We start from the raw sequence: 14,356 nt of genomic DNA on the forward strand, positions 1-14,356 counted from the left end.
GCATGCTTAATGTACAGAAAGAGCACACTTTTAAGTTTTTGCTTACACCGAGAAGACAGAATTGGACTAATCAGTAAATAATTCATGGGGAAAAGAACTCACACATAAAACTATTTGAGCAATGCCAACTCAATAGCCTTTATTTCCCCATCAATTCACTATTTGGGGGGGAAAGTAAAACAGATTTCAATCTACTTCTTACCATCTGACCAATAAGGGGTACTTGGCTGGGTGTTCCACCACACTGCAGGGGCTGAGAAAAGCCACGGCCGTTGGACGTGCCCACCTCCCGAGGGGGCTGTGCGGAACTGCTGCTCTGCTCATCTCCGGAAGCGGGGGCCCTGCGGGTAGGGGGCAAGGACTTCCCCCCATTTTCCACAGGCTGCTGCTTCTTGCTAGGTCCTTCCGAGTCCCTGGAGCGGGTCCAAACATGGCTCCCACTACTTCGCGCACCCCGATTCCGTTTCTTCTCTCGTTTTTCATCCTCTCGAATCCAAAACTCTTCATCCGTGTCTCCATCTTCACCAGGAAAATGTTTTGCCATTGCCCGATGGAAGCATCTCTCCAAATTATCAGCCATCTTGGTGTACTCTGTAAGAAGACACAAGGACTGACGGCTAGGCCCAAGATCTAAAATCCCTGACAGCACACACTAAAGAACGCAGCTAGGGGGTGTGGGTGTTCCAGCACAGCGAGCCAAGCTGCCACCCGGGAGCCAGCATCCCACACTGGAATGCCTGGGATGGAGTCCTGTCTGTGCCTGGGAGATGGCAGATCATGAATCCAAGCCAGAGATCTGGACGGGAGTTCCAGCCTGGTCAGCCCCAGTTATTACACATACTTGGGGAGCGAAGTAGTGAATACATCTCTCCGCCATTGAAAAGAAGGGTGAAAACAAAACGAAAACTGTGGTAAACCCCATGCTGGACACCAGAGGGAGACAAAGCTCCGTGTTTCAGAATCCAAGCTTGTATTGACTCAGCATTATTTCAAACCAGTGAACAGTAAATCCTTTCAGTGTAAATGCAGAAATGGCACACATTATCACTCAATTTTTAGTTTTCACATTAATATGTTTTGAGTGTTATCCCGAGTAGCCCCACATTTCAGTATCTGGGGACATTCACAGAGTACTATGATGACTACTTGGGGTGCTTCCTACCAGTTCCATCCAGGTTCCCTCCTAAGCCACCTCAAGCTAGACCCAGACGGACTTCTAGGATGAGAAAGAACCTGAGGCCAGTCAGCCTGGAACTGGGCTCTCACATGCTGAGGGAACAAGTGTCCCGGCCACACACTGTGGCAATGACAGACATCCCACGGCTTCTAATACTTCTATGTTTCATTAGTTTTTTTTTTTTTAAGGTTTATTTATTTTTAGTGGAAAGGCAGATACACAGAGAGAAGAAGAGACAGAGGAAGATCTTCCGTCCGATGATTCACTCCCCAAGTGGGCCTAATGGCTAGACCTGAGGCGATCCAAAGCCAGGAGCCGATTCCAGGTCTCCCACGCGGGTGCAGGGTCCTGAGGCTTTGGGCCGTCCTTGACTGCTTTCCCAGGCCACAGGCAGGGAGCTGGATGGGAAGCGGGGCTGCCGGGATTAGAACTGGCGGCCATATGGGATCCTGGTGAGGACTTTAACTGTTACACTATTGCACCGGCCCTTCATGAGAGAAAGAGAAGATGGAGAACTGGGACATTTTTTTTGACAGACACTATTGGAGTCCTCCTCATAGTGTTCAACAGACACATATCTAGCACCAATTCTTCTTGACTTACCGCTGCTTTCGCCGTTATACTTCCGACAGTTCCTAAACATTGTCTTCATATCATTCACAAACTCCTCCTTGGTACAGTATAAACCTCCATTCAGTTTCTTTTCCATACTCGAAATATCCATGGGGACCTAAGACAGGACACATGAAGTTTTTCATTAAAATATGCTGGACCCCAGTGAAACAAAACAAAAACCAAACACCAAAACTCAATCAAGTAGAATGTCAAAGATAGCCTCTACCTTAATAATCTGATAATAATTAGGAGCATAAGATTCATCCACAGGTTCCAAAAAGGGCCAGGAGTCCTTGTGAGCCTTGACCACGTCTAGAACTAAGAGCCAAATAAGATAACTGAGTTAAGACTTTCACACAGGAATGTATCTGTCACAAGCGAACAGCTGAAAATGTAAACTAACCTTTATACATAGCAGTGAAGTCATCGTCCAACTCAAAGCTGTAATCACAAAACGAGAAATGAATACTGAGTACCTTCTCCTTTTACACCGAGATTTCAAATAGTGGGATTTGCTTGAGCTCAGCCTCTAAAACTAGTTACACGCATGAGAACAACGGCAAAGCGAACCAAGGATGAGAACGCATTTTCCTTCATCTATAAACAGTAAGACTAGATGATCTAGAACTTTCTTATAGCGCCTTCTCAACTAGATTTTGCTCTTACGAATACTAAATATTCCTGCCTTGATCTTCAGTAGTAGCTACACACACAGTGCCTGGCAACTTCACAGGACATACTTAACATTTCATTAAAGAGCTGGAGGAAGGAGAGACCTTTGCACGGGCCTATCTACAGCGTATCTAAAGCAAGCATGAGACAGCTCTGAGCTCCCGCTGCCTCGGGCAGCTTCTGTCTTCTCAACTTGAAAGGGTAACACTATTACATGCCACAAGGTGGGGCAGCACATGAGCAGTTGCTACGGTTGAAGTCATTTCATACTCACAGGTCCTTGGTCTTTTTTTCCTCCCTCATGGGCGAGTTGGGATCCAAATGAGAAAGTTCAGGGGGGAGCTCCTTCCCTTGAGCCAGAAGCCATGCCCTTTCTTCCCTGAGCTTTCTCCTCTTGGCTCGATCTACAATCAACACAAAATGGCATGGGACAAGTGAGCCTCTTCATCTGCTATGTCGACTACAACAATCTTCCCGCTTTACACAGATCACATATTCGGAGAAACGTTTTTGGAAAAGCAGGTCTACAGAGAGAAAGATTTTCTGTTCAGTAGTTCATTCCAAGTGGCTGCCAACAGCCAGAGCTGAGCCAACTCAAAGCCAGCAGCCAGGAGCTCCTTCCAGGTCTCCCACGTGGGCACAGCGTCCCAAGGCTTTGAGTCACCCCAGGTCGCTTTCCCACGCCATAAGTAGGGAGCTGGATGGGAAGTGAGGCGGCCAGCACATGAACCAGCACCCACATGGGATTCCGGCACTTGTAAGCCCAGGACCTAGTCACTGAGCATTGCACCGGAGCCCCAGAGAAATCCTTTATGAAATATTATTTAAATGTCAGTTCAATATTATGCTCTTATTTGTATTCCTGCTTTTTCTTTAACTCTTATCATTATTTATAAAATTATTTGTATATACTCAATCATCTCACAATCCAATTGTAAGCTCCATGACATTAAATTATTTTGTTCATTACCATAGATGTAATTATACAGCCTTGCACAAAACTGGTGTTCAAAACTGATTAGCCAACGGCAAAAATTAAAATGTTCATCGTGTCCCTAATAATAAACCATCTGAAAAAGATATTCTATTCAAAACATACACAAAGATGAAAACCAGTTAGTATCTTGAGAAATCTAGTCTAACATTGAAAACAGAACATGTGTAGGCAGGCTTTCACAATACACCTTGTGTTTAATGACAGATTAAATCAGATTCTGAGCACTGAGAATCGTGAATGAATGAAGAAATTATTTCGGTAGGAAGATTAATTCTCTCAAGTAGCAGAAAGTACAATTTAGGACTGGAAGGGAACATAGCCAAGATTTACTTGAATTCTGCACTGAAAGAGTGCATTCAAAAAGCCAAATCCAAATACGATGCCACCTGATTCACAAGTTACAAATGGTTCAACACACTCGTCTTAGTAGAGAAAATAAACCTTGGCTTACAGCCAACCACGCCAATCAGCTACCATGACACAGTCTAGCAGCTTATAAAGCTGAACCTTAAGAAAACATCCAGATGGCTGCTGTCCTCTGCAGAACTATGTCTTGATCCACCTGCACCTGGGGTTGAGAAAGATGCCAGAGCAGCTGGGTGGGGGAAGGGCCCTAGCCTGCCTGGGACCTGGCTCCAGACAGCACGAAGGCCCACCTACCTTCCACTGCCTTGACCTTCTCCTCCAACTCCCGTTTCCTTTCTTCTTTCAACATTTGTTCTTGTTCCTTCTTCTGCACCGCTAGAAGGATCTGGCGCTCTTCCTCCTCCTCCTCTCTGCGCTTCTGTTTTTCTAGTCTGCTAAGCACAGGGGTCTCCTGGGGGAAACCAGGAATGTCAAGCTAGCACATGACAATATATAGCACTGATTCTTTGCTCCGAGTTAATATTCATATCCACCTGTATTAGACAGGCAACATAAGCTGGAAGATATATAAATCCATACACGAATAACACAAATACAGATAGAACATAAAGTAAATATTTATGTAAGGAAGAACACCAATATGAAAACAGTGGAGAGGTGCGCATGTTGGGCCATCAGGTAAACCACCCTGTCCTGCCTGTTCCACTTTCAATCCAGCTAACGGGAGAGGCAGGGGAGGATAGTCCAACCCTGCCACATGGGAGACCGGGTGAAACTGCTGGCCTCTGCCTGGCCTTACCCTGGCTGTCGCAGTCATCTGGGGAGTGAACTTGGGGAGTGAATGGACAAATGAACTCTTGCAAACGAAATGAACAACAAACCAACCACTACACGATGGAGATTTAAAGCATGACACATTGGGGTCGCAGCAGTAGTCTTTAGGAAATAACCTTGCAGATAATATGCTGGACAGAACAATAATTGAGGTAATTCAGAAAAATCATTCTCTTTAATTTAGAAATTGATGACAAATATTTTGAGGATCAGAGATAGGCACTACTCTGAGCAAGTAAGTAAGTAAATCATAAAATAAAAACAAACTTTTGTGGAAACACTTCCTAGTTCAGGACATTCAAGTGCTTCTTCAAATTTCTTTCCTTAGCTTCTGTCCTGATATGAAAGAACCTTAAAAAAAAAATGTATCTATTTCAAAGAGTTACAGAAAGAGGACAAGCAGGTCTTCTTTCCACCCGCTGGTTCACTTCCCAAGTGGCTCTTACAGCCAGGGTAGAGCCAGGCTCAAGTCAGGTGCTTCTGGGTCTCCCACATGGGTGCCAGGGGCCCAAGCACTTGGACACTCTTATGCTGCTGGGTTACCCGCTCCAGTGCCCGTATGAGATGGCAGCACTGTCAGCAGTGGTCTCACCTTCTATGGCACAATGCTGGCTCTGGAAAGCCATTGCTTACAAACGCACTGGTTTTAATTCCCGCAGCCTGCAGGTTGCAGGGAGCCAACACACAGAATCATGGTGGAGAGAACCGCAGCTAGCCTCGCAGCAAACGTATTACTAGCACTTGGGATGGAGCTGCTGCTCTGCTTCCCACCCAGACCTCAGCTCACGCTGGCCCTACAGGTCAGGAGGTCAAGGCCCTTTGCTAGCTAGGCGGAAGACCTGGCTGTAGGCTGGCTCAGCCCTGGGCAGGCATACAGGAACTGAACCAGCAGACGGAAAACCTGCTCGTTTGGTTGTGTGTAAAAGCAAATTAGAAAAACAGCATTTAAAATGATTATTTCTCCTCCTCCTAATTTATAACTTGTGTGTATTCTGTTCCTCTCCCACAAGGAACAGATGTAAATATAGGAAACAGCCTTCAAGGAGAAAAAGCCTACTAAAAGCCTACTAGCATGAGGATTTTTCTAAGGACTTAGGCAAATGTAAATCAACTACTGATACCCAGATTATTAACCTTTGAATGATTTTCCTGTAAAACACAGCAGGCTTTTTAAAGGTTTTTAAATTTTTATTGGAAAGACAGATATACAGAAAGCCTGAGAGAGAAAGATCTTCAGTCTGCTGGTTCACTCCCAAAGTGGCCTCAAAACTTAGAGCTGAGCTGAGCTGATCTGATCCGAAGCCAGGAGCTTTTTCTGGGTCTCCCATGTGGATGCAGGGTCCCAAAGCTTTGGGCTGTAACCAGGGAACTTGAAGGAAGTGGAGAGGCAGGGACTCGAGCAGCGCCCCTATGGGATCCTGGTGCTTGTAAGGCCAGGCTTTAGCCACTGAACTAAGGCAGCTGGCCCCACGGCACGCTTTCTGAGTCAGCTCCTGGCTCTTGGCGTCAACCTGGTCCTGCCTGCCGCCATTTGGAGAGTCCACCAACAGGGGAAGAGCCCTCTCTTTCCTTTCTATAATTCCTGCTTCACACAGAAAGTAACAGATCTTGAATATATAAAGAAAAGGTTGTGTCACTGTAAATATGTAAAGATTATCCTTGTACTGCCTCTTTTCTGAGGTGAAATTCACATAAAAACAAACCATTTAAAATACACATTTAGTGGTACTTACTGCTCATAATTACTATGAAAGTAGCAACCACATTAAATCCCCACACCCCGACACGCTCACAGGAAACCGCACACACGAAGCTGCGATGCCCTGTTCCCTCGCCCCCAGCCCGGGCAACCAATCTGCCCTTTTTCTACATTTCTCCTGTACATGTCGCGAGCAGCACCACACAATGTGTCTACTTGGCTGTCTATTAAAAATAACACTTAGAGCATTCAATAACTTGAACTTACAACATCTTGAAAAATAAACTTAATGCTTCATACAAGTCTGTGAAAAGTTCTTTCTCCAGAATTAAACCACCAACTGAGCGTGGCTGCATTACCTGAAGAAACCACCACGTAGCTTTCCACTCTGAATCCGCTCCAACATCATGATATAACACACACACCTGAGGAAAATGATGCATGCTGGCTCCAACAGAAAATCTTTGTACTAATTGTCAGTATCATGGCATCTCAAGATAGTCCCACTGTAAAGTTCAAGTCTAACTACCTGAAGACAACCTAGGAAAGTGTTTAATCACCAAAGAATCAGTAGAGTCAAAAAAAAAAAAAAAGTTGAAAACAATCTTGCCTTTCTTGGTCAATAGTGAATGGGACAAGGTTTCATATTTAAGTGCTTGGTGGAATAAAGCAAGAGGTCTGCTAGAATCAAGGGACGGTTTTAATGAGATGCTAACATGAAATACAAGTTAGCAAATGTGAGAAGTTTTCAGAATCTCTGGTCTGAGCAGTACACTTAGGGAAGGTCAGAAGACTGGCTGGCACCATGACCAATGCCGATCGGTTCTATTACCCCTGCTGGGTGGGGCCTAGATCCTTTGTCCGGCCTGCGTGGTGGGAGTCAGGAAGGTTTGCCCCAGAGGGTGTCAGGTGCAGCTCAGGCTCGGCAGCCAGAGGTGCCAATGGCGCCGGGTGAAGCCCATGGGCTGCAAGGCAGTGCACTTATGAGGGCTTGGGTGTTAGTTTTAAATGCAGTTAAGTCTTACGTGCAGCTAATTTCCCGCAGCCAAGTCCTCTTTTCGTGATAGTTTACTCAAGCCGACCAGATGCAGCGCGGTATTGGGAGGTTCTTCCTTCCAGCAGGGTAGGAAAGTGGGTATGTGTGGGAAGAGGGAGCAGGCTGGGAACCAGAAGGGAAAACTCTCCTGCCATGGTGGCTGGATAGGGGCTGCCAGGGCAGGGAAGGGGGTAAGATGGAAGATGGGGGAGAGCCAGGGTTAGGGGAAGCAAAGGGCACACATGAAGGCTCACTTTATAGGACCCAAGTGGGCCTGGAAGGTGTTGGGGGAGGGTGTGGGGAATTGGTTAGGAGGGGCTGCGGGTGGGTCCCTGGGACTGGCGACTGGGATAATCACAGGTGATTGGTATGTGGGCGGGGATCAGGGGGCGGGACCGTGAGAGCACATCCGGTGAGGTTCTCAGTAAGATGCCATGAGGTTACATTTCATTGGTGGATAACTGGAACCATGAGAGCTGTGGCAAAGGGGAAGTAGATACAAAATGGTTCATTCCTCATTTGGAGGGGGGTATAGGCTTGCAAGAGGCCTGGGGGTGGTACAGGTAGGGCTGTGCGGGAACCTGACAGCTCAAGTCCAGGATCTGTGGTCCGTCTCTAGTCATGTGTCAGAACTGGGTCTCTCAGTGGAAAACACAGCGCAGTGGACGGCATACCCAGATGCACGTGGGGGTCTGACGGCCCACTGGGGCCTGCAGAGGACATCTAGTGCCATCGCAAACAATGCAGGGGAGAACAACCTGGACAACTACCCCAGCCAAGCAATCAAAGCAAGTACCTGGGCAAATGGGGAATTTAAGATGAACCATGTCAGCCAATGGAGGTTGGGAGAATTTCCTCTCTTGGATTGGCGAGATCGATTGCATTTTAGAACTTTTCAAACCACGTAAGCAGAACCCTCAGAACATGCTCCACTTTGGGGACTCTGGGTTGATAATGACTGGCCCTGGGTTCTGGGGTGGTTGGGAGGCTGGGTGTGGCTACTCCACTTGTCTCTCCCTTCCCCGAGAAACAGGAGGAATAAAAAAATGCGGAAACAGGGCCCGGCGTGGTGGCGCAAGTGGTTAAAGGTCCTCGCCTTGCACCCCCGGGATCCCATATGGGCGCCGGTTCTAATCCCGGCAGCCCCGCTTCCCTTCCAGCTCCCTGCTTGTGGCCTGGGAAAGCAGTCGAGGACGGCCCAAAGCTTTGGGAACCTGCACCCGTGTGGGAGACCCGGAAGAGGCTCCTGGCTTCGGATCGGCATAGTATCGGCCCGTTGCGCTCACTTGGGGAGTGAATCATCGGACGGAAGATCTTCCTCTCTGTCTCTCCTCTCTGTATATCCGCCTTTCCAATGAAAAAATAATAAAAATAAATCTTAAAAAAAAAAAAAATGCGGAAACAATGATCTCACTCCACTTTCTCTTAACCCTTGCTCCTTCCCACCCTGATCAACTAAGTTAAAAAAAAATTATATATATATATAATAAAAATAAAGCAACAAAACAAAATGGAGAAAACCCTGAGCCCCCATCCCAAGCAGCTTCCCAGAAACAACCAGTGAGCTCTAACCCTGAGTTCACCTGCAATCTGCCTTCACTAGTATTTTCCCCAGGAGTAACAATTAAAAGACTTTCTGAGGCATAACCTTGGATTCCCAGGCGCTCAGCAGATGCCAGAAATGCTGCCTGCATGCTTTTCAGGTACGCTTCCACACCCCGAGCCCCAACCTTAGAATCAAACAAATTTCAGTGTAACGATGCTATTTGTAGATCAATGAAGAGCCTTTCGGTGGGAAACAGATTAGTGTGCAACCCTGATCGGACAACAGAAGGACAGAGGGTCCAGCACAGTGCCCTAGTGGATAAAGTCCTTGCCTTAAATGCGTCAAGAACCCATATGGGTGCCAGTTCTAATCCCAACAACCCCGCTTCTCATCCAGCTCCCTGCCTGTGGCCTGAGAAAGCAGTCGAGGACGGCCCAAAGCCTTGGGACCCTGCACCTGCATGGGACACCTGGCGGAAGTTCCTGGTTCCTGGCTTTGGACTGGCGCAGCACCAGCCGTTGAAGTCACTTGGGGAGTGAATTATCGAACGGATGATCTTCCTCTCTGTCTCTTCTCCTCTCTGTATATCTGACTTAGCAATAAAAATAAATCTCTAAAAAAAAAAAAGGTCACAAGCAGGAAGCTGGATGAGGAGCAGGGCCACTTAGAACTGGTGCCCTTATGGGATCCTGCTGTGCTCAAGGCGAGGACTTTGGCAGCTAAGGTACCATGTCAGGACTGCCTGGCAGTGGCCCAGGTACATTAGCAGGAAACTAAATGTAAAAGAAAGCAGGTAGGCCTCAGATGCTGGAGGTACGAGCACTGGCTTGACTTGCCACATCACATTGGCCCCTTCAGGCATTTAAAAACAATTAACAAAACCAGCCTGCAGCTCCCGTGTTGTCGTCTCCCCTGCAAGTTCAAGCAGTAGGACAAAGCTCAGCTCAAATACAGCACTGTGTAAAATTCCCATCTGTGTGCAGCTCCAATTTCTCCTACCTCTGCATTCAAGAACAATTTCTACGATTATGTAAATATACAGGCCCAGTGCTGTGGATTAGCGGGTACAGCTACCCTGTGGCGCCAGCATCTCAGATGAATGTGAAGCAAGTCCTGGCAGCTCCTTCCAATCCAGCTTCCTGCTAATGTGCCAGAGGAAGCAGTGGAGGATGTTCTAAGTGCTTGGGCTCCTGCTCCCATGGAAACACTTCTGATGCCTCTCTTCAGAAGGGCCTAGTTCCAGCAAGTGCAGTAATTTAGGGAGTGAACCAGTGGATGGAAGACCTGTGTCTCCCTCTTTCTGTAGCTCTGCCTTTCAAATAAATTAAAAAAAAAAATCAATCTTAAATATATATAGATGTATATCCAGAACAGTATAAGACCCAAAATACAAACCTAGGACCCAATCGCACTTGGATGCTCAGGGCCAAGAGTTGGCCATCTTCAGCTGTCTCTCCAGGTGCACTAGCAGCGAGGCAGATGGATGGGAAACAGAACAACCGGACTCAGACTAGCACTCTGCTGGGGCAGGCTGGTGCTGCAAGTGTCACCTTAACCACTGCTTGACAACACTAGCTTGTATTAACATTTACAGAGAGACGGAAGAGGGATCTGAAAGATCAGGGGGCATGGAGGCAGAAGGAAAGCAACAGAAGAGTTCCTTTCCATATGCTGTTCACTGCCCAAATAGCCACCAAAGCCAGACCAAAGCCAGGCGTCAGGAAGTGAACTGCTCTACTTCTCCCACAGAGGTGCTGGATTAGAAGTGGAGCGATCAGAACATGAACCAGTGCTTGCAGGCAGAAGATTAACCTGCTATGCCACTGATTTTTCCCTTAAGACTTTCCATCAGTTTTCTATCACCTAAACACTGGGAGTGGAGGCTGAGTGCTTGTTAATTCCAAGTACCATGCTTACAGACTCTTAACTCCCACAATGGTTCAGGAAAAGTGTCTGCATCTTATTCCTAGTAATAACACAACTTAAATTCAGACAGATCAAGTAACCTATCCTGGGGAAAGCTGTAACAGGGCAGTAACATAAATTAGCTTGAAAGAACAGTTTCAGATTCTCACAGTATTGCACAGTAACCTTTTCCATTGCCCAGTATTTTTGTGCCCCCCTACACACTACGTTCTAACAGGCATCATTACAGAGAGGTCTTGAGGAAGTCCTTAGAAATTATATATTGTGAAGAACTTGAATTATTTTCATCAACATTAATTTAATTCTATTTTCCATGACCTTTGAAAAATAATCTTGCATATGATAGGGGCAAAGCTACATTAATAGAACATGCTTTTTTTTTTGCTCTCAAAATGCAAACAATGGAGACTAAAGGGCATTATAAGTTTTTTTTTTTACAACATAAATTTTGGAAGTTTTCAAAATATCCTATAAGCTCAAAGGACTTCAAAGCATACTAAAACTGTATTTATAGAAAGATAGAATGTGCACGTTGTCTGCAGGATTACTTCCCAAATAGCATCAATGTAGAGACCTGGCTGTGGCCAAAGCTGGGAACTAAACCTAGGTCTTCCACTGGGGTAGCGGGAACCCAGTCCCTTGAGCATGTGGCTGACTCCAAGGGTCAACACTGGCAGGAGCCGCCGGACTCGGGAGCTGGAGAGAGGTGGCAAGACCAGACACTACAAAATGTAATGTGGGTTAATTCATTGCCACAAAGTCTCCCTTGATGATTCCAAAATACAATGTATCTGTGTAAGTTTTTATTACCACATTTTATTGGTTTCATGGCATTTATACGCTTAATTATAATGAAAAGTACAATGGCACAAACAGGCATGTAAAGATGCAACTAGAACAGCATATTACTCAAATGCTGAATGCTAAATATAGAAGATCACCAGCAGCTGATAAAACTCTACACACTAAATAGAGATCATTTGGAATGCATCCAATATGCTGACTTCATGAAGATCTACGGTAGGGCAGTCGTGTCACTGCTGCTACACACTAGTTACCAACATGAAAAGTTTGCCTTAGTTTCACCGATTTTAAAAAGCCAACTGGAAGCCTACTATAGCTGTTACTATAACAATTCCAATGCATCGTGGCAATAGTGCTTTAAGCCTCAGCCTGTGGTGCTGGCGTTTCATATGGACACCAATTTGTGCCCCAGCTGCTCTATTTCTGACTTAATAGCCTGGGAAAGCAGTAGAGGTTGTACCAAGTGCTTAGGCCCCTGCACCCACATTGGAGACCAGGAAAAAATTTCTAGCTCCGAACTGTGGACTCCCCAGACCTGACCATTGCAGCCATTTGGGGAATGAACCAGTGGATGAAAGATATCTCTTTCTGTCTCTCCCTCTGTCTGTAATTCCATAAGTCATTCAGAACAAATAAATAAATAAACTTTAAAAAACAGAAGGAGAGAAAGACAGCTTTCATCCACTGGACCTCAAATGGCAGGGTTTGGGGCAGGCTAAAGCTGGGAGCCTGAGACACCACCCTGGTTGCCCATGTGGGTGGCAAGGGGCAAAGCAGTTGGGCCATCTTCTTACTATCTTCCCAGGCACATTCACAGGAAACAGAATTGGAAGCACCCAGGAAAGTTTAGAAAGTTTTTCCCTAGCACAGCTTTCCTCATATCTAGGCAAGTGCTATACTGCTAGAAGAAAAGCAGTTAATATCTGGTGGGCAATCTGGGTCTGGTTAATGCCAAATTTTTGTTAACCCTGCAGTGTGCCAGAATAGTTGCCTTTTCTAAGATAAGGGTGTGGAGAGGGGAAACACAGATGTCGGCAGGGTTTGGGAACCTGTGTGCCTGCAGGCACGGGGGCTGCGGATTATTCAGAGAATGGGGTATAGGAACATATGGGAGGGAGGATCAATTAGAGAGCAGGGTACAGATAAGCAGTGAGTCTTGGGGAACCAGGCACTTGCAGGTAAGCATGGGGGCTGAGACAGGGTGGTTTAGAGGAGGGAAACCGGAGCACCTTTCTGGGGCAGACCAATGCATCCGTCCATGTAAAAGACACCAAAGCTGGTACTGCCACTGGACACTGGTAAACAGAAAAGCTAGGGCTAGGGGATCTTGGTGGGTGCTGTTACCCACCAAGTTTACCCAGTACCTGCCAGTGAGTGCTGGGGCAGAGGGTGGGCCATGTTAGGCTGGGCTATGACATTAACCAGCATATAAGCGGATCAGGGTTTGTGGGCTTATCCCTGGTTGAGTGCAGTGGAGCCTAGGCTGGGTTACAGTACCTGTTGGCATACATACAGGTCAGGTCTGGAGGTGGGCTGGGCTGGACCAGTCTGCAACAGCAACTGGCAGGTTCAAGAGTCAGGATAATGTGCAGGTCAGGCCAGGCCAGGCCAGGCTGCAGCACTTGCTGATGAATGCTAAGGTGAGATGGGACATGCCAGTTTGCGCCATAGCACCCACAGTACACGCAAGACCCCAGGCCGGGAACAAACCTGGGTGGATGGGCTACTGCTTCCAGCGGTGAGCATGAAAGCTGGGGTTGGAGGGCAGACTGGGCTGCAACAGACCCAGGGCAGGGCTGCAATAACCTTTGGCCTATGTGTGAGCTGCTTTTTGCGGATGGCTGGGTTAGGACTCAAAACTCCGACCACAGTAAGAATTATTGGATTTGTGGTCCAATAAATCTTGGAATGCATGTGACATGACTAGGCCTCCTCAATTGCTGATCCCTATGCATGCCAAGGTGCATAAAGGAGACATGGTGGACAGCTCATTTGGGCCTACAGAGGACATCAGGGGCCACGTAAGAAGACAGGGAGCAGAACAGGTTGGACAAACTCTCCTGGACAAGACTGGGCAGCAGGTACCTGGACAAGTGGATGCACTAGGGTGAACTGCCAGCCAATGGACGTGGGAAGGATTTTCTCAACCTTGGAGTAGCAAAACCAACAGTGTTTTGGAACTTTCAAAAACCACTCAAGCAATACCAATGGAACATTCTTCTCCACATAAGGATTTCTAAGGCGACATCAAGTAGACACCCTTATCTTGGAGTATTGATGTAGTCTGGCAGCTGGAATGGCTCTTTCCCCCTTCCTCACCCTCCCTCCCCTACAGAGGAAAAAATGGAAGGAAAATTGAAAGCATGTGCAGCATTCCCTATACCCAGCAGTCCCTATACCTTAACTCTCCCCACCCTATTTGATGGTCCCCATGGGCCTGCATCCTTATCAACTAAGTAAACAATATATAGATGATGATCCTTTTGTGGCAATACATCCCTATAATTACTGACCTGCTAAGACTGTGTGCGAATGAGAGAAGGAATGTGCCCGTCTACCCACCAGTTCACTCCCAATGCCTGCACTAGCCAGGGCTGGGGCAGGCCAACGCCAGATGCCCAGAACTGCACTTATCACCAGCTTCTTCCCGGGCAGTACTACCTGAAGCTTAACTCTCCGTGCCA

General features: G+C 46.9%; 1 protein-coding gene across 1 annotated transcript in view; it reads right to left on the reverse strand.

Annotated features, from left to right (window-relative positions):
• LOC121152481 (cat eye syndrome critical region protein 2) overlaps nt 1-14,356 on the reverse strand; it is a 95,828-nt gene that overhangs the window by 8,641 nt on the left and 72,831 nt on the right. Inside the window, 6 exon segments of the mRNA XM_040974562.1 lie at nt 203-591; nt 1,781-1,907; nt 2,019-2,110; nt 2,196-2,233; nt 2,739-2,868; nt 4,122-4,278. Of these exon segments, the coding sequence (XP_040830496.1) occupies nt 203-591; nt 1,781-1,907; nt 2,019-2,110; nt 2,196-2,233; nt 2,739-2,868; nt 4,122-4,278 (933 nt within the window).

The sequence above is a fragment of the Ochotona curzoniae genome, unplaced genomic scaffold (assembly GCF_017591425.1).
Source record: "Ochotona curzoniae isolate NIBS_2020 unplaced genomic scaffold, NIBS_Ocur_1.0 contig_2457, whole genome shotgun sequence".
In the NCBI taxonomy this organism is placed as follows: domain Eukaryota; kingdom Metazoa; phylum Chordata; class Mammalia; order Lagomorpha; family Ochotonidae; genus Ochotona; species Ochotona curzoniae.